Source organism: Mugil cephalus, chromosome 22, assembly GCF_022458985.1.
Source record: "Mugil cephalus isolate CIBA_MC_2020 chromosome 22, CIBA_Mcephalus_1.1, whole genome shotgun sequence".
NCBI classification, from domain to species: Eukaryota; Metazoa; Chordata; class Actinopteri; order Mugiliformes; family Mugilidae; genus Mugil; species Mugil cephalus.
The window spans coordinates 18,222,728-18,247,656 of NC_061791.1; the positions used below are offsets into that span (position 1 = coordinate 18,222,728).

General features: G+C 40.5%; 1 protein-coding gene across 1 annotated transcript in view; it reads right to left on the reverse strand.

Moving 5' to 3' along the window:
• Nucleotides 1–948: 948 nt before the first annotated feature.
• The window catches only part of LOC124999762 (EF-hand calcium-binding domain-containing protein 6-like), a 52,399-nt gene continuing 28,418 nt past the window's right edge, over nucleotides 949–24,929 (reverse strand). The window contains exons 10-28 of the mRNA XM_047574777.1: nucleotides 24,833–24,913; nucleotides 24,493–24,653; nucleotides 22,978–23,130; nucleotides 21,184–21,406; nucleotides 17,609–17,723; nucleotides 16,306–16,409; nucleotides 14,496–14,725; nucleotides 14,341–14,404; nucleotides 14,139–14,257; nucleotides 13,888–14,058; nucleotides 12,928–13,080; nucleotides 11,947–12,157; nucleotides 11,659–11,853; nucleotides 7,280–7,519; nucleotides 6,742–6,921; nucleotides 4,658–4,841; nucleotides 4,372–4,559; nucleotides 2,217–2,366; nucleotides 949–1,716 (exon numbers count right to left, since the gene is read on the reverse strand). Of these exons, the coding sequence (XP_047430733.1) occupies nucleotides 1,594–1,716; nucleotides 2,217–2,366; nucleotides 4,372–4,559; nucleotides 4,658–4,841; nucleotides 6,742–6,921; nucleotides 7,280–7,519; nucleotides 11,659–11,853; nucleotides 11,947–12,157; nucleotides 12,928–13,080; nucleotides 13,888–14,058; nucleotides 14,139–14,257; nucleotides 14,341–14,404; nucleotides 14,496–14,725; nucleotides 16,306–16,409; nucleotides 17,609–17,723; nucleotides 21,184–21,406; nucleotides 22,978–23,130; nucleotides 24,493–24,653; nucleotides 24,833–24,913 (3,045 nt within the window). The 3' untranslated portion in view covers nucleotides 949–1,593. The remainder of the gene's footprint in view (nucleotides 1,717–2,216; nucleotides 2,367–4,371; nucleotides 4,560–4,657; nucleotides 4,842–6,741; nucleotides 6,922–7,279; nucleotides 7,520–11,658; nucleotides 11,854–11,946; nucleotides 12,158–12,927; nucleotides 13,081–13,887; nucleotides 14,059–14,138; nucleotides 14,258–14,340; nucleotides 14,405–14,495; nucleotides 14,726–16,305; nucleotides 16,410–17,608; nucleotides 17,724–21,183; nucleotides 21,407–22,977; nucleotides 23,131–24,492; nucleotides 24,654–24,832; nucleotides 24,914–24,929) is intronic.

The window sequence follows — 24,929 nt, forward strand, 5'->3', positions numbered from 1 at the left end:
ACACAAAAGAAGCTACGGAGCATTTTCTGCAAGGTTATTGAAGCTTGAACACAGACTAATGTCGGCCGTAGCCCACGTCAACAACATAAACTCAGTCTAACACTTCTTACATGCAGCTCTCGGTCAGCTGACAGTCCACTCTTTGGTTACTTTTGTTTCTCACGTGGTGCATTCACTGAAATCAAGGACAAAAAACACCCTCTATAACCACAGCAACAATGTCAACTAATAGAACACAAGAGAACTGAACATAAACACATGAGCTTATTGATCCTGTGCACTGCAGATATGTATAGCCTATATAAATCGGCACTGTCAGTAGTATTTAATAGTGCTTCACAGTGTTTTGTAAGATGGGATATTCTAGCCAGGACATAAAAATAAAATACAATAGATTTTTTTTCCGTTATGATATGAATTTTTAATATACTGGCATAACGGTGTATTTGATTTTATAGCATTTGGAACGCCGTTTCAGACTGGACCATTTTTAATGTGGTGCCTCTAAACATGCAAGGTGCAACTGTGTCACTGCGAGGTGTGGTAAAGATGAAAAGGTCTGAAAAATGAAGAATGTTTGTATGTTTTTTCTCTCCCAAGTCTGACCAGATGTCCCTGGTTTCTGGGGACAGTCCCAGTTACCCGAAAATGTCCCCAAAAGCTATTTATGAATGACAAAAAAAGACTACAGTTATTACAGTAGCCGGTCGCGCCGCTATTGACATTACGGACACAGGAGTTTACATTTGAATAAATATGTTAAAATAAATGTCCCTGTCCCTTCATTTCTTCTTGATAACACAAAAACCTTTTTTTTTTCTCCAAGCTGTCCCCAGATTTCCACATCAGCAGGCACCGCTAACACAGGGCCATGCAAACCTGATTTACTACTAGTGTGGGATTATTCTACAATATTTAGTCATCATCACAGTAAAACAGTCCATCCTTAGTCAATCTAGTGCATTAATTCCTTTCTCAACCAGTAGAAGATGTTGTGATTATGCATGGAAAAAAAACAACAAAAAACGTAATATATTGTGATACCGTCAGAATTATGAAAAATACCATGATATACATTTTGCAATGACCCACTGTGCTCCTCACCTGCCTTCTCAGAGGCGTCCATGTTACTATTGTCACACGATCAGTGACTAGTTAACATGATGCATAAAGTGTTATGGAACAGCAGTAAAGTCGACTAATCCTAGAATGGTATAACCCCTATGCAGTAGGGGTTATACCCTACTGCTCCCTACTCCCTACTGAACTTCCACAGCATGAATAAACTATCTATTGGCAAAGGAGGTCATCCAGCAACTAGTGCTCCATCAACACCCAGCCCTAAAGTTCAGACAAATAAATCCACAACATCACCAATCAAAAACTAGTCACAATATCTCCAGTATCATCTATGATTGGTAATTCCTAACAGATATAGTGAAAAGAAGTCACATTCTAGTTCAGTATTAAAGTTAGATTTTGTGTCAACAAGTATAGGATGTCCCAGGCTTTTTGGACGTATTACCACACCAATACAGCAAAGTCCTTGACACTAAGTAAACCTGAGAGCTGCTGGAGGCGTCTGATCGAAGGTCAGTGGAGGAACACCCAAAGGAAGTTGTCGTAACAGATTTTCCCCGTAGTATTGGCGTCAAAATAAGAGCTGAGGTGGAAGAACTCCTCGGCCGAGAGACTCACTTTGAAACGATGCAGCACCTGCAGGGAGAAACCGGCAAAAGTTAAACTGGAGTGTATTCGTGTGCACAATTTGTGTGTGTCCTTGTGAGGGGATTTAGGAGATGTCAATCCTAACCGGGTGGCTAATTGTTTCTATCGATTGGCTTAGGGAACGTTGTCGTCGGTAAATTGTACAGCAGGTAAATGGCAGGGACAATAAAGCAGGAGTGGCAGCTGATGCTCTCCTGGGCCAAAATGTCAACGTGGTCTTGTTACAACCTTCAGCTTAATTAAACAATTAAAATTACTGATTGACTGTCAAGCAAATTTGTGTGTGTGTGTGTGTGTGTGTGTGTGTGTGTGTGTGGCTTTGTAAGGCCACACACTAGAGCTTCATGGATTTACAGTCACCCGCCATCACTCTCCTTCAGACATTTTGATAGAAGAAACAATGGAGTTCAAACGGTCACATCAATAATTTATAAAGCAGCAGGTTGCTCGACACTGCCGAGATGCAGCAGACCAGGTGGTGCTCTCACCCTCCTGAAGTCCTGCATGGTAACACTTCCTGTACGGTCGCAGTCAGACGCCAGGAAGCACCGTCTGACGGAAGTCCAAGACGAGCGAACTGACTCGTAGATCCTCAACATGACCTCCACACAGTCTTTGCTGAGAACACCCGGCCTCGCCTGGATCCCATGGCAGTGCAGAGCACCGGGTCCACGCAGGAACACACGAACAATGAGAAAGAAAGCAACAAATAGAGGTGAGAGCCCCCACATTATCAATAGCATTTCACTTCTTCACGAGCTTTGAAAGTGTTTTCTGTTGTGTGATCAGAGAATAAGGTTTAGTCTGTAAACTCGTGTACAGACACACCATCGAATCAGATAACATGCAGAGAAGGAGGGGGAGGGGGGTCTCTGCAATTCTACACAGATGGTTGGTTCGGTCGAGACAATGCAGGTCTTTGTGATTCCAAAGTTGGTTTGGAAGGTTGCAGCTCGTGGGCTGCCAGATTAGGCCCTCACCCACACGCTCCGCTGAAGCTTGGGGCTCTGCTTAGTTGCTCGGCAGGGGTCCTCTTAGAACGTGCCCACCCGTGTGTCATTGTTCAAAGCTTCATATACACCTCCCCGTGCCAAAAAAAAAGCACTGCAACGCAACAAACGCGTCCAATTTACCCGTCATGGGAGGTGATAGTCGAGAGCCTGAGGGTGGGAGGTCCCTGCTGAGTTTACAAAATCTGGCAACTCGCCGTCGCCCATCACCACCCCCTCACATTCCAGAGCCACCCCTCCCCTCGCTAAACAGTAACCCAATTTAAACTTGCAGCCAATAAAACTACAATACATCAGACCTTAAAGAGAGGAAAGGAGGAGGACTATGAGGCTCATTTGAATTGTGCTCAGCATGGGTATGTCTAACTGAAAGCACATCTCCTTGTCCCCGCTTCACACTAAACTCATGGCAGATTCAACTTTTTCAAATTGTAAATTCTACAGCTTCAGTTATTTGAAAAGATGATTAAAAGATTTTCCCATTTCCCTCTTTTGGCTTGTATAAAGATTTAAACCACTGCAGTAACTGATCAGCCACAAAGCTCTTTCTGGATACTGTTGGTTCCTCAACATCTTTTCACAGACTGCAGTACATCAGTCTAAAAATTATTTGGCTAATTGTGTTGTGGAGACATAATATGCTAGCATCTTTAGCTCGCATATTAGGGCTGTCAAAATTAACGCAATGATAACTCAAATTGTATTTAATATCACTGTGGAAAGCAAGCAGAATCTAAAGTGTGGTTGTAGCAAATTCATAGTAAAGGAGGCCAGTAATGTTCCCTGAAATGTCAAAACTGACAAAAAATCCCTTAAGTAGTTGAACAACAAAATGGGCAGAAACACGACCAGAAAAAGAAAATGTCTTGACACAGCAAGTTCAGATCTAAAGCTCCGCCCGTTCTCGACAACAACACAGCTGTCTGCATCTACTGCTGATGAGTTAAACTGCAATAGACATCAATATTCATGGCAGTGTTTGTCAGTGTTTTGGACTGTAGCATGAAAACTATTGGATAAAAACTTGAACACGTAACTGAAAGGTACATTTAAATCAGATATGTTCAAAAGTGTGATTAATTTGCGTTAACCACACGTTACAACACTTAAACATTTCAAATGTTACACAGCCCTAGCACTTCAAATCAAAAAGGATGTGAATTCAACTTATTTGTTGACTGAAAATAAGTTAGCCTACAGGCACCTTTAACAGGCTCTTGTATTATGAGATGTAGAGTTTCACAAGACGTGGCCCCATATGTAGAAACATTAGAGATGTTAGTATAAACACGTCTTTCCAGGATTCCTTTTTGTTTGGTTCAGAACATCTCATTACGACCAGTTGTATTTTCTATAAATAAACCACAACAAATTTAATCCACTCGTCATAGGCTCCATGGTCAGTGATGAGAGCTACATCACTGAAATTCAATATCATTTCATTTGAAATTAAGTGACATGGAAATAGAATATATTTTTAATTCATTGATAATATGCACTGTGTCCATATACATCAATGAAATGTTCATTTGGAATAAGGTGCAATAACTAAACAATCAAATTTTCATATGATGTTTGTTCAAACATATTTCTATAAATTTCAGACTGTAATGTGAATGTTTCTTGTTTTTACCAGTGTGATGGGAAGAGGAAGTTTTCGCCGCTCAAATGCCCCCTTGGCCTCCGCTGGTTTTAAGTTAAGGAGGAAGTGACGAAGGAAGTCTTGATATGAAACACGACCGTCGTTCATGACGTCCAGCTTCCCAGCCAGGTATGCAAACTGATCCTGTGTCATATTAATGTTGAGAGACTGGAGAATCTCTGTAACACAGCCAGAGTCAGAAGCGTGTCCGTTAGATTACGGCATGCAGATGGAGTGGATGGGTATTGTATGTGTTTGTGTGTGGTCTGCTTCTCACCCAGGAAGGAGGCAGCACCGATGTGTCCGTCTTGTTGAGCATCTTGCTCAGCGCATTTCTTCTGGATCTCCTTCCAGCAGCGTTGCACTGTCCCACGCAGCCTCCTCTCTGTGCTGCCCAACGGGCTTCCTGTTCCTGGCCTCCCCACTGAGCTGGGACGCCTGGAGCTGGACTGGGGGGCCGACTAGAAGAGGAGTGAGGAGGGGTCAGGAAAGGGTTTACAAACTATGCAGAAAAAGTGTTATCATAAGTTATTGTTATTCCTAGTTGTGTAACCATTCAATTGAAACAATCAGTTATTAATTATTATCACGTGTATTATTCACATGTATATTATTATCACATATATATGTACAGCATATTATATATGTAGCATATATGCATGTTTAGGTTTTATTTAGGTTACACATTGAATTAAAGTGATTCAAGTTATCTTTTGAATTGTTGATTTTCAGTTTATTATAAATGTAACGATTTTACTTCTGTAGTGTCAGTGAAGTTAATTTGAGAGCATGTGTGAAATGACAGTTTTGGAATCATGTGTAAAATGAAAACAGGAAAAAACTGAAGACCACGCACAATTTACATACACAGAGAAAACAGACTTAATCAGCACTTAAAGAAGTTATAAAACATCTATGCAGAAATTTTAGTTATGCCGAACTTAGTGTCCTGCACGGGACGTGTCCTTTGATGTGTACAGGTCACAGACATGGGAAGAAAAATTTACATCACATGGACCGCACACCCAGCCAAAATAATCTTTGATTTCAGGTTTCAATCATTCAGCAGATGTTTTGACAATCTCTCCAAACTCTTCGAGTGAGATTTCCAAAAAAAAAAAAAAAACACGCACATTTACAGGACATTGCCAACAAATGTTGTCAGGCTACTTGTATGAATTTGGCTTACACCTTCCTAATATTGTATAGATCTCCCCTGTGTCTCCAAAACACTTGTGACTCATCAGAGAATGGACCTGAGGGTGTCCTATGGGTTGAGGGGAGGGGCCTCTGGAGGCCAGGTCAACACCTTGTGACTTATCTGTGTCAGGCTGCATCCTGCTAGGGACGGCTGCTGCCAACAAGGAGTGTCACTGCTATGGGGTGGGGCTGCCTGGCCTGGTCTTGGTGGGTGGTACATGCACATGAATGCCAGGTCCCAACGTTTTCAGTAGAACATTGTACTGTATGGTGAAGTACTAGATGGCCAATGTTATTCAATGTTATATATAAGTTTCTTTTCAATAGTTTTAATGTTGTGGCTGATTGGTCTGTCACATTGTGTTGAAGATAACATCTCAACATCCTCTTCCAATCTTGGCCGAGGGGAGAGTGTTGGTTGAAGTGCAGTTGCATGTCCCATCACTTCTTACCGGCTGCTGTTGGCTAGGATAGTTAGCTAGTGTCTTCTTGCTGGCTGCTAGTTGGTAGCTGACTGCTAGCCTGCTGGTCCGTTTCTAAGTTGGACTAGGCTTCTAAATGAGTTTTGCCTCAGATCATGGCACAAGGTATCTGGTCCGATTAATGAATAACCTCACAAAACACATTTTTAGCAATCAATGCATACACTAATCATGACTGTATTGCACACAACTGTCTAATAGGAGGTCTCCCTCTTCACGTCACCTTCCTCAGTGACAGCTGGGACAGGGGGCCTCTTGTTTCATACACTGAAAAAAAGATTGGGCCTCTTTTTTCAGTGACACCAGACATTGGTTTTGCTGAGACTGAGTTTAAGGTGATTGTTGTCCCCCCATATGTCAAAGCTCTCTTTCACTCCAGTGCTGTCATTTTTTATTCGTCGGTTCAGTGGCTAGCGTACCTTTTTCTGCTTGCGTGTATATTGCTTTTTATGTTTGCTGATTTTGCAGATTCTGTATGTCTGCAGCAATATTGAGTCAATGTAAAAATTCGATCCCAGAGACCACCAAAGAGATACATTTGTGATTTCCTTGGGACCTTGCCAATAAAATCACAGCATTCAGTAGAGCTTAAGATTTATTTTAAGACAATTGCTTAAAAAAAAAAAAGAATAGTCAGTCAGGGTCAAGAGATTACTGTGTATCCTGTCATGTACTGTACCTTGGTGCGATGCAGAATGGCACCCCCAGTGTCTGAGCAAAAAGGTCTTGTTTCTGACTTTGTTCCTCCAGGCTCAGGGAGGGAAAGGTTCCTGTCCAGCCCACCAAACCGCTTTAGAAATTCTGTGTACTGCAGCTTCCTCTGCTCATTGACAGGCATCTGATTCCACACACACTCAAACTGAGAAGCAAAAGGAAAACACACACACACACGCATACACATAATCATCCACACTGTAGGAACTAATACCCCGAAGAGCATTACACACCACACGCAAATTGGCTTTACAGATGACTAACTTTCTTGTGCAGCCTATAATTATCAACAAAGATAAATTAGATTGTGATTAGAATAATTGAAGAAACACGGCCTAAAAAGAACAGAACTGGCAAATGTACAAACATTTAGATTCATCCTCTTATTTGGAGGCATGGATTGATGCCAGGCTGTGTTGTTTCAGCTTGAAAGCACAGGGGAAGTTGTTGGAAAGCTCCAACGTCTCCTCTTTGAATTATTTGAACAGTTTTTCTGGCTTTACCTGGTCATTTGTGAGTCTCAGGCAGTGCCGATCACAAAGCTGTCTGAACTGCTCTTTAGAGATTTCAGTGCTGTTGGAGGGGTCCAATTCCATCAGCTCTTTGGTGATTTCATGTAAATGACCTGAGACTCCTTCCTGGACGTGCCGTAGAAGCTCTGTGACTCCTGAGGTCTTGGTCTGGATTGATGATCTGAGGTTGGTCTCTCGCTCCGTGTTTCTACCCGAAGCGCTCTCCAACATCTGTAGTATTGAGAAAATAAGGAGGTCATAATAACCTAGTTGGGAAGGCATGATTTGCCTAGTTTAGCATGAAGAGTGGTGACAAGATTAAGGTTATTTTCTGAAATCACTTCCTTATACTACACTGCTGTGAACTAAATGCTAACAGAGCACAGCAGTAATTAAAAGTACATGCATCTGTACATGAGCTGGGTTCTGCTCAAGGTTTCTTCCTGTTAAAAGGGAGTTTTTCCTTGCCACCGTCGCCCTCAGGCTTGCTCTGGAGGTTGCAGGCTGGTTTTTGTGAAGCGTCTTGAGACGATTTGTATTGTTATTGGCGCTATATAAATAAAACTGAATTGAATTGAATTGAATCTTTAGATGTAATATGTCTACCATGTTCACAATGTTGTTTGTCATTTTCATCATGCAGCTGATGGGAATGTTGTCAGGGATTTGGTTACAAACTAAATTGCTGGTCATATTTTATGTAATTTTATGCAAAAAGCTTCGGGAAAATATCTTTGGGATATCATGTTTTATGCATTGTTCCGACACATCATCTGGCTCTAAACACTATAGTTCCCATAAGCCGTAGTCGTCAAAGCCATGACTTGAGCCCAAGTTGCCCCTGGAATTAAAAGTAAACTGGGTCAAAATGGAGATTATAAAATCTATTTTAGCATTTAATTTCCACCTGGCGAGATGACAGGAGGTATTTGCCTCATAGTTTTGGGACTCATAGTTAATTTCCCTCAAATTTGCATGTGCCTGTAATCTTCATCAAAGAACAAGATATTGTCTTGGCAGCTGTTAATAATTTGGTCTGATGATTTCTGGTCTGAGGATGGTTTTATGCCAAACAAGGATTAAGCAGAGCTCCAATTGAGTCATGTAACACTGTTTGTGAGGAAAAGTGACTGACTGGAACCGGGTATGCTCAAAATAGTTCTACATCTGGATAATAAATTGGAAATGTTTACCTCATAATTGCTTTATACAAGCAACCAAAGTCAAAAGAAGCCCATAAATGTGACAAAACCTAATGGAAGTTATTGTTCAGGGTTTCTAAGGATTTGAACAAATTAAATTTAAGACTTTTTAAGACCTTTTTAAGACCATCATGAGTTAAATATAAGGCCTAGCCTACACGAAGTACCAAAAATAACACACTTGCAGCGTGCTCTTTTTTTGCCATGATGTGTCTCATAATGGCGCTGAACATTAAACTTGCTGCATAAAGATTTCCCATTCACCTTTATGAATAAATAGCAACAGGTCCATTTGTCTTGGAAAACTCAACACTCTGTGTCCAATTTTCTCCCTTTTAACATTTTAGTAAGGACTTTGGGCAAAAGAGCATGTACAACAGATCTCAATCAGGACAACTAATATTGCCACCAGATTGCTAGTTACTGCCACCTGCTGTTTATTTCTGGTATCAGTGTTGTTTAAATACACAACACCACCTAGTGGACAAATCCCTATTGGGCCCCCCAGCTCAGTAGCACAAATAGTACTAATAGAAATGAGAATAATGTGCATCAAGAGGAGGAGAACAAGTGGAAATTGTTATTAAAGTTAATACGGAGATAAGGTAAAAGCTGTTTAAAGAGTAAATAACAGTAGAGGATGCGACATTACAATGCACTTTTACGAGCAGCATTAAAAAGTAACTGCATTACTTACAAACATTGTTACTGCAGATTGGTATTACACATGATATTGAAAATGATACATTACATATGATGAAGAGGAAAAGAAAGAAAAACTATTCCACATAATGTTTACAGTCAATGTCCTTTACTCCCAGTGGGTTACAACTTTTTGGCACTTTAAAACAGAGCGCTTCAAGTGTAAAGTCAAAGTTAATGCTACATTTCTGTACAAAAATCCACTTATACCAGAAAAATAAACTAAGGACAGATATCAAATATAAGAAAATCTGATTCATCTGTGCACTTCATCTACCATCCTACAAAATACTGGACTTTGTTAAAGTGCACCTATTGTTTGTTCGTACTACAGCGATCCAGTTAATTCTCTCAAATTTTTTTTTTTTTTTACCTCGATATAGTCTACTACAGACCTCGATTCAGTCTACTACAGACAGCTACAGACTTCTAAAGTCCAGTGTACGGTTGATTCTACATTGTCCTTGTTGCCCGGACCAATGGCCCAAACAAACAGCCCAACACCCAGACAGGAGTCTACAACGACTCCTGACAATGATGAAACAGACCTCGACTTGTACTTTGAGCAAATCGGGGATCTGCGACGTCAACTAAAATCCCTGCGCAAGCAGAACAAAGGGCTTGTCTCTAAAAGGGACAAGCTCTACAGAGACTACTGCTCCATCAAGTGGGAGCTTGACAGGCTGAAGGAACTGCTGGAGAAGCAGGGAAAAACCAAAGCCAATGAGGTGAAGGATGAGGCGTCTTCAAAGACTCCCAACAAGATGTTGGACCAGCTCCAGATAGAGCTCAGTGCCCTGGAGAAGGAACTCAGCCACAGAGACCAAGAAATCCAGCAGCTCCAGAAGGAGAAGGAGAGTTTCTCTGCAAGCCTCAGTGACAACAAAGCTGGCTGAGAGGAAAAGATGGAGGAAGAGAAGAAAGCTCTGGAGGAGCTGAAGAACCAGCTGGAAGAAGAGAAGACAGAAGTGAAAGAGCTAAAGAAAAAGAGACAACTGCTTTCTAGTGAAGCAGACAAGAAGGAAAAGAACATGAAGATCCAGCAGAGAGGAACAAACTAATGAAGAAGAAGAAAAAGAAAAAGCTGGAAGACAATAATAAAAAACTGGAGGAGAAAATTCAAGAGCTGGAGGAGACTACCAAAGAAATGGAGATAAAAACTGCAGAAGACAAGAAGGCAAATCTTCAGTTGGAGCAAGAGATAACAGACTTGGGACTCCAAAACCTTTTGTCTGGAGGACACTAAGAGAGAAATGGTGAAGACAAGAAAAGACCTGAAAGACAAGAATAGAGACCTGAAGCAAGAACAGAGAGAACTGCAGGAGAGCATTAAACATCTGAACGAGACTACGAGACAAATGAAGACAGAGAGTGAAATATTGATATCACAGAATAAAGTCTTGGAGCGGGAGAAGAAGAATCTGGAGGAGAAAAATAAAGACCTGGAGGGAAATAAAAAGATAGTGGAGAAAGGTGAAGAACTGAGAAATAAGCTGAAAGACTTAATAACAGGCAAGAAAGAGCTGAAGGAGAAAAATAAAGAAGTGGTGGAGCACAAGAGAGAAATGGAGGAGAAAAACAAGGAACTGGAGAGAAAGAATGAAATGCATAAGACAAGTAAAACTCTGGAAGAGGAGAATGATGATTTGGAAGAGGAGAAAAAAGACCTGGAGGAGAAAAATGTGTGTGTGTGTGTGTGTGTGTGTGTGTGAATGGGTAGATATGTCTGTTTACCTTTGACTACCAATAGGTAGAAAAGAACAGCAGGACCATTTACCATCATTATAAACAATTAAAATTAAAAGCAAATTAAAAATAAATCCATTGTCTCCATGTCTGCTTCTCTAAACAAAGTACAACTGCAACACATTTCTAGCTGCTCTAGTTAATGTCAATACATTTAATTTAGAATTAGTCAGTGGATAAAGATGATGAAGATAAAGCTTATTCTTATTAGGGACAGGGTTAATATTGTTTAAAAAAGGTTTTTGTTTCTGTCCATTCAGTATGATATCTATGAGGACATCGGTGCAGTGATGGAAATCTACCAAGCACACTGACACTAAGGGTTCACGCTGTTAAAACGAGTTCCACAAAAGTTTGGTTTAAATTCTGTTAATGAGCAGCCTGGATTTCTCTCACTAAATAAAATAATCCTGAAATGAAATAATCCTCTGGATGATGTTTTTCTTTAAAGTTTAATTTACACTATGGTGAAATAACTGCACGTTGTTGTACTTTAAACACAGACACATTGTAATACAAAAAGCAACACAATCCAGTTGCAACTACTAAATGAAAGTGTTAAAAAGATGTTTATGGTCAGGTAGAACACAGAATGAAACTTTACAAATTCACATGTTGGCCTTCAGATGTGTGTGTGTCTCAGCTTTGTGAGCAACTAAGCATCAGATTTATTTCCCAAAACGCACATCTATTCCTTCAAGTATATATTTTTTCTCTCACCTGTGGACTCTGGGACTGAAACTTGTTGAGGAAGTCCTTCCAGTTAACAGTGCACTTCTCACTGTCCAGCTCCAGTTTGGTCAGCATGTACCTGTACTGTCTGTCTGACAGTCGAGCACAAAAATTCTCCAGCACCCGGCGGAACTCAAGAGCCCCAACTACCCCTGTCCCACTCTGGTCGAAGGCTGAGAATGCCTGGAATAGCCACATCAAGTTGATCAGCTGGAATACTGTATAAGGTTATGAAAAAAATAAAATAAATAAGCCTGTGGTAGTCGGCTTAGTCACCTTATAAAGATTGGGTGCAGAGACAGAGGCAAGATCTCGTATCTTGGCTAGCGCCATGGCAGGACTGAGGTTGTCCAGAGACTCTATCTGGTGCACAGCATCGGGGGAGCCAGGGGGAGGTTTGCGTTTCTTCTCCACTTTATGGTTAAATGCAGACAGGAATTCCAGGTAAGTTAGCCTTGTGTAGTTATCATCCATGGAAACCTTGAGCCTAGGAGAAGGTAGGGACAACATGTAATACAACTGAACAATGGAAATGGTTAATGGGCTGAGCTGTCAAAAAAAATTTGTTCAAAGGACTTCAATGATCAAGTTTTAGGTTTTGAGTGACAGTCAGTGGATGGATTTTCATGGATTTTTGGGCCAACAATCCCAAATATACTTTGTCTTTAGCATAATTACCAAATGTTAGCATAATAGTTTAACTAGAAGCAGAGCATGCTAGCATTGTTAAATTCTGAGTATGTTAGCATTCTTACATCAGCATTTAGCTCACAACACCAATGGCTTACATACCTTCTAATTAAACCATGTATGAAGTGGTATAATGAGCCCTTCGTGTAACAGAAACAGGCCTTCATATGAATCCACTGTGCTCTTATTTCTAGTTCTTGGTTCCCTGAACCTATAGTAAATTTGGCCATGGCTCAGGAAATGATACTAATTTCAAGTTCCAGATACCACTGGGGACAAGGTGTGCAACAGATGGTTTGCATCAATTAATAACAAACAATAAGTTCAATTCTATCCACCTCCTACTGTAGATAAGGCTCTTCTATTAATCACAGACTCACGGAAATGGTTTCACCATCAGTGTTTGCCGACCACTGGTTACAGACTAATACAGAATTTAATAGGCTCTTAAAATGAGGTTCAAATCAAACTAATCTACATCGTGAAACACATCATTATTGTTTTGCATTGTCGGCTTTCATTATTTGTCTTTAATGTCCCTCCTGATTCATAAAGACATGGACTGACCTGTGCAGGTGATTTACAAGCTGCTCTCTCTGGATGGAGCAGTTGTAAGTGTGTAAAAGGCTCAGCAGCTGCTCTACTGTCACTGTGCCATCCCTGGTTTCCAGGTGAGTCAGGGCATCGCTCACCCTCTCACAATTCTCTTGCAATACCTGCCTGTGGAAAGAAAAGTTAAGACTGAGCATGAAACAGTGTTTTTATAGCTTTTACTTACCATGCATTTATGCTCAAACTGATATATTATATATCAATATTGTAGGCATAATTATTATAATAATTCTTATGTTTCTTTTTCTATAGCTTGTCTGCATGATTTTAAATCTACATTAATTATGAGGAAAACAGTGACTGCTCATTAAGTTACCGGGTGGAAACATGCACTTTAAGGGGGAGTGGTAAGTGGTCAAACAGTCACAGGTTCACATCCCCCCGTGTCTACAAATGAGGTGCCCTGAGTAAGCACTGATACACTAATGGCAGCCCACTGCTCCGACCATAGAAAGGCGGTATACACCGATCAGCCACAATATTAAGACCACTTGCCTAAAATTGTGTAGGTCTCCCTTGTGACTCCAAAACAATTCTAACTCATCAGAGAATGGACATGGGCCTTCTGAGGGTGTCCTGTAGTGTCTGGTGACAAAATGTTAGTGGGGGTCTTTGGGTTCTATCGGTTGAAGGGAGGGACATCTGTGGATCGTCCCACAGATACTTGATCAGTTTGGCGTCTAGTAAATTTGGAGGCCAGGTCAATACTTTGTGCTGTTCTTCATGTTTTTTGAGTTGTTCCTTAAACGTTTTTTTGTTTGTTTGTTTGTTTGTGTGTTTGTGTTTGGCTGCATCCTGCTGATTCTCATTGCTATGCTGTGTAGGTGCCTGGTCTGGTCTAGGTGGGTGGTACATGTCTAAGTAACATCCACATGAACGCCAGGGCTGTCTGGGCTGACCTTCACCTTCACTTACTCTATATGATCCAGCAAGGCAGCGTCAGCAGACACTGGGCTGTTGCTTTCCTGCTGGGAAACTGTTTGGTTCAGCTTTAGGTTTGAAGGCATCAGCTCTTCATTGTGATGGATACCAAGCTTTTCCAAGAAGTCACAAACTGCTACCCGACCGCTCCCCTCTGAGTCGTACCTGCAAAATTACCCAGAAGTTCAAAAGTGTCTTCAGTGAACGGGATAGTAATTCTAATGCCTCTGCTGGGTGTGTCTTACCTTGACCAAAACTGTTCAAACTCATCGGCTCTTAAGGGAAGAGCGTAGGTGAAGAGAAATCCCCTCAAGCTCTTTTTATAGATCCAACCCTGGCTCTCTGTGTCGTACTGTAAGAGTACCTGATGAGGAAGACAGCAACAGGTAAAGTTTTGCATTATGTGAATGATCTTTCTGTGAGTGCTTTCTGGAGGTTTATGTTGACCTTAGACATGTCTGCCCACTTGTTGCGTGCTTCGCAGGCCAAGAGTTCATGGAGCTGCTGTTGTCTGTCAGGAAAGACAGAAAAACAGACGTGAGAGCGCTCTACAGAACCAACTCTCCTCCACATACCTCTGCTAACTACCATCTCAAACTCACATTCGAGCTGTTTGAGTGTCTTGTTTGCGTTTGCCACCATTTTCAACAATATCTACAAATTCCGCGTAGTTGAGGTTGCCCCCGGGGTGCAGGCCGATGAGATCCACTAGCCGCTGGTATTCCTCCTCCCTGCAGAGAAACCTCAAGCTGTTGAAGAGCACTCTGAAATCTTGGCAGTCCACTACGCCTTTACGCTTCCTGTCCATCAGCCGGAACGCCGTGAGGTTGTCCTGTAGGGAACAGGTTGGGTTATCAGAGCAGACGTACTTTCATTGATGGAAGCTTTACTCATTTTCAAATCCGAAAATTTCCAAGGAATTTAATATAATGACTTAAGAGGGCAGTAAATCAAGTCCCCAACGTTTATTATATGGGAAATAACTATTTTTATGTCTGTGTGTGTGATTTTTCATTAAAAATTATCTAACCAAACTGGCATTTAGAGGGTTAAAATCTTGATAATTATTCAATACTTGATCATTTTGATCAGGAATGAAGTTGCTCAAAGGATTTAACAAAAAATGTGTACTATTTTTATCACAGTTTTTAGAGGTGGACATATCTTTGCTTAATGACTTAAGGGAGTAGTACATTTTAAATCTGATGCTACGCTAAAAATATTAACACATAAATGTCAGTATTTTAGCTAATCTTAGACATATCCAAGACTGACTTGAAATAACTTCACTAGCCCTTGAATATTTGTTAAATGGAACATAACTTTTTTTCAGAATTACCAAAGTCACATACAGAAATCGAAGTAGCATTTAAAGGGTTAAAATTCACAAAATGATTTAATTTTTGGTAGTTTGGTAAAGGGCTGAGTGGTATAAGAAATGTATGCAGAGAAACGGCACAAAAATATTTATCAGTTTTTATAGCAGTTTTTTGGAAGTGAATATTTTTGTCCTAAATAAAACAAGAGGGTAGTAAATTAAACGCCTAAGGCACTTGGTGACGTACTTTCTCAATAACATTATTTTGTTTTCCTGTCTTCTTATTTTGTGTCTAGATTCTTCTCATAAATAATATGGCGACTTTGTGGTTGCCAGCATGTTTTTGAAGGGGACCAAATAGGGATTGATTTTGGGAAGCGTTTCACAACCCTATTTGAAATAATAGGATACAGTAGGGAAGTAATTCCTCAGGTTTGCAGGTGGTCACATATGCACACAGCAGCAAAGGCCACTACAACAACCATCTGAGATATGTGATCGAATCGTCTCATTGCTTATTTTTAATATACCCCATACCCAGCTCCTGTGGTGCTGTACATATATATGTGAGCAACAAATGAAATGTGTAATTGAAAAGTGATTCTAAATGAACTGTCAATAATTACGGACTTCTATATACATTTATTTCATGCTACAGAGACTCGAATCAGTGAATAAAGATAGTGGAGGGGGCAAAAGAGCCCAGTTTACGCATGGCTGGCAGGAACAGCGGACACGTGCGATCAAAGCACAGCAAGCAGCAAGGCTTGGTAAGCAAGCTTCTGGAGAATTCCTGCACTTAGCAGGAGAAAATGGATGTCCACGTGTTGATTTGTGGATCTGATGGTCAGTGCGTACTAGTCTGCACAGGTAGAGTCAGTAGAGTCATCGGGGATGCTCAGATTGCCTGGGGGGCTATCTCCAGCAAGCTACTAAAAGAAGCTGCCCTCACGCGTTTCTCTAAATCTGTGGTGCATGGACATTTGAATCCTGCACAGGTTGACTGCCCAAATACGAGTGTTTACAAATGTTTTTTCCAGTTGCATCCCCACACTCATTTCTGTCATTGAAGTTCATTCGCACCACTTACGCACCCCATGGATGATCTTGATCCTAGCCTTCATGAGACCCAGAACCTGCTCAGCTGAAGTGATGAGGGGGTTGACCTCCAAGCCCAGGTTGTGTCTTGTAGTGGCCTCTATGGAAACAAAAGGTAAAACAAAGTGATTTTGTGTCACAGGAGTAGACTGGAAGCCAGACTACAAGCCTTCCCCGCCTTCAGCTTTTGTTGTGGCAGAAAACTGGTCTGGAACCTCTCCGTTGGGAGCTGATTATGCACCGACAAAGATGTGCCCGTGAAATCGTTTTGGCAGGCTTTATGCGGTGGTGGACAGAAGAGTAACAGCAGCATAGGCATCTGAGTACCGTGGAGATGAATTTGTTTGCAACAAAATAGATGTGTCAGAGAAGTTGAGAAGTTTAGAGTCCATTATTGCACTGTTAACAAATGTTGACAGTGAAATAACTTTAAAAGAATAATGGCATTAAAGACATCTGTCAAGAATGTTTGTTATTTCTTTAGTTTCCCATTGTCACATCGCTCTGACTGGTCGTAGTGGCCCAGTCCACAGACTCACATTCTGATGCCAGAGTTATGATATTTGACCTTTCAATCAGACACAGAAATTAAACAGTTTCTGAAGGTTCCCACTCCTTGTTAGAGAATATTACCCAACAAAGTTGTTTAATTTTGTGAATTATTTGTCTTTCATTCAACAGAATGCCCTTCATGTCTGGCAGCCACATTGGGCATTTAACTGCTTGACCTAATTTACATTTAATTAGAAGCACACTTGTATTCTAAATCTAGAAAATTCAATTTTTATGCCTTGTGAACATGACTAACTTTATGTCCTGCCTTTGTTTAATGCTTCTGTTCTTTCTATTCTTTCTGCTGTGTGTCTTTTTATTTTTTTAAAAGAGCATACAAATGAGAGTGATGCCCTGCTGCTCTGTTTTCTGCTTCCAAAGCACATAATTAGCCCAAACAAGCAGAAATGAGTGCGATTCTGAATCTGTGTGCTTCTTCGCTCTGCTAATGAGATACGAAGAGGCTCACTCTCACTCTATTTATAATCCGGCATGATTTCTCCATTGGCTCATGCGCTAAGAAAGACATAATTTCACAGGAAGCAGGGGGCTTATGTTTGATCGCCGTGGGTGGGGTAGGAGTCGGGATGCAAGGGAAGATGAAGTGGAGGGGGACGGGAGCCTGGTGGGGAGTAGGAAGGGATTTTTAAAATCTCTATTTAAGCATTGAAAACCCTGCCATGCAGAACTGATGGGATTGCTGACGCCGCTGGTCAACGTGTTCTGGATGCTGTTCTTCAGCCTCACCCTCATACTTCGCTTGGAACAATGAGCGCTCAATCCATCCGTCCCTGAAGCCCAGCAGTTCCATAAATTTGCTGAAATGCTCGTGGTCCAAGATGACCCAGCTGTCCTCTAGTATCTAGGGATGAAAAAAACACAAAGCAAGTTAGTAGTCTGCTTCAACCCACTGTACTTCTGAACAAGTTGCACTAATTCTCAGGGTCACATTTAACCACGTTTAATATCCAACCACAGGTCCAGAAGAAAATTTGGCTGTATATTTTATTGATCAAATGTGCCGAGCAAGAATCAATTAAACAGGCAGCATGAAATTTAGTATACACGATTTCTTCTATGCATTTATTAGTCTAATTTAAGTAAGCCTAAGTTCTCATCATTAGAGATTAACTATCCTTCACTTTCCTGACATGCAGTTTCCAACTGACCAAGTAACAGACAAAAACTAGATGATTTATTGATTTCAAAATGAGATTTATTCTAGATCCAGACAGTATAAAGATGGATGCTGCTCTTAAAGTGTGAAGCCAAAGCAAGTAGCGCTCCCCTGGTGGCTGGCTGCAGTATAGATCATAAGCTCCATCTCCTCTATGTTAGTAGATAGGACTTGGGCCAAACTAACACTAAAATACAGTTCAGTTTTTTTAAGGATGGTTTCAGTCATTTCAGGTAGCTAATACTGAGAAATTTCATTTTAGTTATTTGACGCTATATGACAGGATGTAACATCATTAAGGCTACGAGCTGCCATGTTAACCACAGTGTTAAGTGGTAGCTAGGACTGTGAGCCTAAGAAAAAATAACTATACACAGTAAAATCAGCATACCCAAATTAACACTGTAAGAGTTGATCTTAACACTTTTAAAGTGTCTATATGGGTCCACACCCATATAGACATATAGTGTCAATTTAACACTTTTTCGAGTGTTGGTACCTTTACTCTACGTTAGTGTAAATATGACTTTTTTGTAGTTAAATATTACGCTGCCTAACACCAACCAGTATTAGTTTTTTTTAATACTTTTATGTAGTGTTAGCAATTAACTCTCTCAGAGGACTATTTCTTAACTACACAAGTGTTACCCCCATAACACTTAAAAGGTGTCAATATAATTCTTATATAATCCTACAGAAAATACTTGGAAAATAAGCTTTACTAAAATAAAAAGGTAGTCATGTGTGGCAGTTCAAAAACATTTATTTTTAAACTTGCACCACAAATATTAGAACACGCAACAGTAAGGCACAGAGAAGCGTTAGCACCACTTTAGCACGCTAGCTAGCAACTCCGAACCATTAGCATCATCTTATCACGTTTTATGAAAACATTTATTTTCAAACTTGCACCACAAATATTAGAACATGCAACAGTAAGGCACAATGTATGTATGTAGTGTTAGCACCACTTTAGCACGCTAGCTAGCAACTCCGAACCATTAGCATCATCTTATCACGTTTTATGTCTATGGTTTCAAAGTGCATGACTCATCTCACTCAGCTAAAACGTCAAGCCAAACGTACCGTTTACTGCCATTACTCACTTTCTGTGTTACAGTGGGGCCAGGCATGCATGCTAACCATGCTAACCTCTAGCTCATTAAGCAGGTGTTCGGGTGGTTGGTAACAGCGCGACGAGTGAAGTTTCCTGGCTCCGTGGCTATTTAACACTGAAGGCGTTAAATACAGGATCAGAGTTTAGAGTAAGAAGTTCGGAGTTAATATTTAAACATTTTCATCTAGAGGTTTGATTTAGTGACACTTCCCTTTTACACTCGGGTTTGACAACAACTTTTTTTTATCGACTGAGAGTTAATTATAATGGATTAACTCTAGTTTAACATCAGGAATTCAACTCTTCTCAACTTGCTGTGTAAGTACAGTGTATTCTCCAACATTTCTTCGTAACTGGTGGGGGCAGAGCATATAGTATTAATTAAATGTAAACCTGAGTGAATCTGGTGGAAGTATGGGCAGGTCAGTCATCGATAAAGTGGCTCTGTGTGGCTCCATTCTCAGACAGTACTGCGCAGACTCAGACTACAAAGTCACAAGATGGCGTCGCCCACATCGCCTGGACAGTAGCTTAAGTTTGGCAAATGCAAGTGGGGACGCATTGTCAACATTTATATGAAGTTTATGGGCCACATACTAACCAAAATGTTGAGTTTGCACTTTGAACTGTATTTGTCAGATGAAGACATTTTTTTGGACACACAACAAACTATATATAAAAACCCTCTATTTGTGTACATAGTCAACAAATATGTTCATATATTTGAACTTAGCTCCAAATGTTTGACTTTTTATGCTCAAGTTAAAAAAAACTGTCCTCATAATCATCATCACAATCATCGTTATGCACTGACAAATATTTTGTTCACTGATGTGGGATTGTACACAAATTGAGAAGAAAGAGGATTAAAAATGATAATAGTAGCTCATGCTTTGACAAGGCAATATATCTTAAACACAATGTTTTTTATCTAACATTAAAAGTTGTGAAAAGTGAAAAGAAAAAAAGTGTAGTATTTCCTTTTGAAATGTAGTTGAGTACTAATTTCTATACTTGCCAATATTGCCATGTTCGTTGTCTGATTAGATCTAAACTAAATAAAAAATTGCCACTCTGTCCCCAGACTTCAACTGTAGAGTGGTGAAAACAATATCATAAGCAAAAAGAATGGTGCCCATAGCAATGAAAATAAATCAAAACCATCCTCTCACAAAAGAGCTCAGTAAACTTTAGAGTCCAGAGTGGGTGAAACATAGCAGGACCAAGCTCAGTGTTGGAATGCTCTGGAGTGTGTGATAATTCACAGTCCCGTGCCCTCAGTTTAATATTTAACAAACAGAAACATGGATTCAGATAGCTTGCATCAAACGATGAGGATCTTATATTTTTAGCATCTAATTAATGCCACTGCCGCTTCCTTGACATTTCTGCTTGTTTTCTGCTGTGAGTTCTCACCCTCGGCGTCTTTGTTTGTGCAAAGGTTCGCACACATCACAAGTCGCCTCGCTCAAAACACCTTTAGAACTTGTGGAGATATTCCTCATGCGTAACCAGAGATCTGTGAGGAGGGAGCAATAAACTCAATCTGAAAACTTCTGCTGAGTTACAAAAATATTTGCAGGCATGTAATGGATCACCAGTTGCTGCTCTAGACTGCACAGGATAATGCCATGGATACTCTTAATTACAGAATATTTCAGAATATTGACACAGAAGAATGCAAGGTGTTGACCTGGCCTCTAACTTCACTAGATCCCAAACTGATCAAGTATCTGTGGGATGATCCACAGAGCCCCTCCCCTCAAACCATAGGACCCAAAGGCCCCCACTAACAACATTCTGTTTCTAGACACCACAGGACACCCTCAGAAGACACATGTCCATTCTCTGATGTGTCACAACTGTTTTGGAGGAACAAGGGAAACCTACACTATATTAGGAAGGTGGTCATAATGTTTTGCTTAATCGGTGTAAATCTGAGATAAACAAAATCATATGCAGATTTACAGGGTTTCGTATATCTGCTTGCGAGATGGTGATGTAGCTTTTTTTAAATTTTGCTCTCACCTTCCGTAGGTCTTCCTCTGACAGTCTGTCATCAGATTCATCAGCTCTCCGGATGATGGCCTGAATGCGGTCACTCAAGCTGATGTGGCGTTCATCTAATTTTGACCTCATCCTCTGGAAGACAATTTCCTGGATGTCACAGGCACCTGGAACAACCTGCTGGCAGGAGGAAGGCTGCGGTTGTCTGAGAGACCGCAGGGATGACTGGGGCGATGTGAAGGGCCTGAGGGAGCAAATGTGGCTAATATATGTTAGGGGCTAATTAGATAATTTGCGTTTCATTCGTTCATTGCATGATGAATCGAGTTTACTACCTGGCTAGCATGCAATTTAGTGGAGTTTACCACTTGAGCAGAAATTGGAGATAAAAAAGTTTAGGAACACACTGACCGGAGGATTTAATCATTTCTCAAAAGGGAAATGAGATGATGAAAACTAGGTCATTCAACCAGGAGTAGTTTAAGTGGATAACTTAACAGGGAGCTTGTCATAACCTAATTTATTTTCAATCTAAATGGAATTGATAATGTAGTTTACATATTGTTTTATTTATAGTGGAATTTGTGTAAGCCTAGCTGGCGATACGTGGCCCCTCACAGAGCTGTTTACTTATCTGTGGTGCCTAAATATATAATACATATGTTGTCTCATTGGCATTTGTGTGAAATGTGGGGCATTAATCACCTGCAATTCTGTCATCACCTGTTGTTGTCAGGTGCTGTGGTCCCTGCTCTCACTTGCTACTGTGTTTTTGTTGTAAGGGCTTGGGGAACTTAACTGTTGCCTTCAGAGTGAATATTAGAATAGTTTAGGCCCGAGGATTTGAAATGGCTTTAGTTTTATGCTCATTTGACTATAAATGCCATTCAATCAAAATCTTTCATCTATTAAATTTTCTCCGTGTTGCAGTGAAATGTCTGTATGTTGCTGAAGGTGTAATACCAGGGTGCCAAGAAATCAAATTACAGTCAGGTAGAGTTGTGACGTTCACGAACAAAAACACATTAATTGACTGTCTCGTTATAACAAACAATGGGAACTAAGTCGCTGTTTCAGTGTATTAGAATGGAGTGGTCTCAAGAAGGGGAAGGACATGCTTCTTTTGAAGTGGGTGGACAGCAACTCAAAAAGAGTAAAACTTCAGCGGTTCAGTGGTGACTATAGTTGCCTTTACAGTAGTTTACCCGGGTTTGAGCTCTGTTAGTGATAATGTTTTTACTTAATTTCCCACGAGATAAAGAGATTATCTATTGACAATCAATATTTCAGAATAATTAAAACTCAGATAACCCCTGCAACAGAATGGTACGATGTCTAAGTTTGAATGATTCTGATCTAAGCTAAAATTAGTTACCCCCAGGCTAGCAACTGAAAATAAATAATGAGCCAGTCTTCTGAACGTCTCTTTTAAAAGAATAGCTCCACAAGTTCCTGCTCCTTCAGAGAGCAACAAATCCCATCTCTACAGGCAAATTACAGACATTTGGAATTTATTAATAAATGTAAGTAGTCATTTTATGTAAAATGTATACCTGCCACTACCAGAAAGATTAGCACAAAATGTATATGGCACAAAAGTGTTGTTTCTATGCTTTACATAAAAATCACAGTTGTGAATGTTACGATATATTGTTAAACTAAAGGTGCTTTCTCTTATCAGTTCATATTGGCACCCGTGTCCCAAGAGGAAAACTAATTTCTATTTCTTTCTCTATTACGATGTGCAAGAGGAAATGCCACGTTTTAAAGTCTGTACAGCACAAGACATGCATTCAGTCATATCCTCGTGCTCACCTCTCAGCATGCTCTGTTTTCTTGTGGGGGCAGCAAAATGAGGGTGTGTGCGTTACATCCGTTGACGGTACTCCCAGGTTTCTCAGGAAGTCACTGTAGGAAACTAACATGGAAGTACTGCCGGGTCCAGAGGTGGAAGAGGATGCACAAAGCCTGAAAACATAAAAAGACCGTTTAAGAGTGAGGTTAAAATAACTGAATTGAAGTCAGTAGTTTTTCTGTTTCACTAAACAAGCATACCACACTTTTTGTGTGTGATGTGATGTGTGATGTTTAAAGTGTGAAGAGCTAATTATTTTTATATTTTCAGTTCAAATGTACAAATGCAATCATTCGCTTTGTATTAATTTGGAGAATAGAAGCAGAATAAAACATTGTGTTAGCACACAAGGGATACAGCGCAACATAAGCATTTATTTGGAGCCTTGTTTCCTGAAAAGTCCAAAATTACTTTGGTCCCCATCAGCCCCCAAGAAAGTGATTTGCCTCCATATACAACCATCTATGCTGTAGATGGCTCGTCAAAAACTGTGCTCTTTGTTGCTTGCTGAATTCGTATCCTGCTGGAAACGAGAATGGTGAGAGAAAATGCAAGTCCAGGTCCACAAGAGCGGAAAAGAACTAAGCTGCACAAAGGAGTTGTACGTTGTATGTACCTAAAAATACCTGCACTGAATAAATAAGCTGCTGTCCTTTTGATGTTCAACTATGTTCATCTTCCTCGCTTTACTGTAAACCAATTACTGCTACTAAGAGCTAGCACGTCAGCACATCAGCACGTTTCTTGTTACATCTTGATGATGTCTAGAAGTGTCGAGAGCTTCGGCGCATTTCTGAGAATAGCTTATGCTCCTTTCCAATCAGAAAAAGCTAACATTAGTCAACCTTAACTAGTGACTGGCAATTACACAAAATAAGGCAGATGGTGCGACAAATATAATGTGCACATAACAAATGGAGAAACAGTCTCCTTTAGACTGTGTGTGAGTAGTTCAACGTCAAAGTGCAGACACAGAGGGTCAAAAGACTATAGAAAACACTACAAAGGGCTTCTGAATACACTGATTTCGTTTAGAGTTTATTTTCTTCTCCAGTCTATATGCATGTAATTAATTGATAACAAGTGTCCAAAGCATCCTCACTTTTAGTGCCCACAGCGTTTGCACAGTGCCGTACTAATATAGAAAAATGTGGTTGGTGGCAAAAGTGTTATCATATCACACTTTCTGAAACTTTTATTTTGCTGTCGCACCTATTTTGACACATTTTATGTAATGGGGTGGTAATGATCTGACCAAAGACAATGGAAAGTGATTTCAGTTGGTATTGTGCCCGACCAGAAAAGGCAAAGTATTTATGGTCAGACAGGATACACAGGTGAAATTGGTTGCACTGTTTTAACATGCATGATCAAGAACGTGTAGATGCTTGCCTGGACCTCACAGTCCTTGCGATTACAACCTGGTTCTCGGTACTTTTTAGCCTTTTTGAGTTTTTGTTTGCTGTGTGTCTTACTTTTTGAAGTGTGTGTCTGAGATGGGCATGCCACAGCTGCTTATAACCTTCTTCAGATCTTCCTGTGAGACGTATCCAGTGTGCTCAGGGTCACAGAGCTCCAGAGCCGCGAGCAGTGAACTGAGCTGCTCACACAGTTTGTCCAGCGGCAAACTCTCCACCTAATACACACACGCACATTCAGACAGACCCACACAGCGAAACACATAAAGCGAACACTGCATTAATGATTAACCCATCTTCGTTCTTTTGATCTCAGTTTCTCTTTTCTTTCTCCATCTGATCTCGTGCTGTATGCTGTGTGATATATGCAATATTTGATCACAGTTAGCACACTCACTCTTTTCGATGAAGCAGATGCCTCCGTCGCTCTGCCAGCCCACTGTGGGGTCTTTCTGCTATCTGGAGGCTCTTGTTCCTCCTGAGAAAAGGAAAGA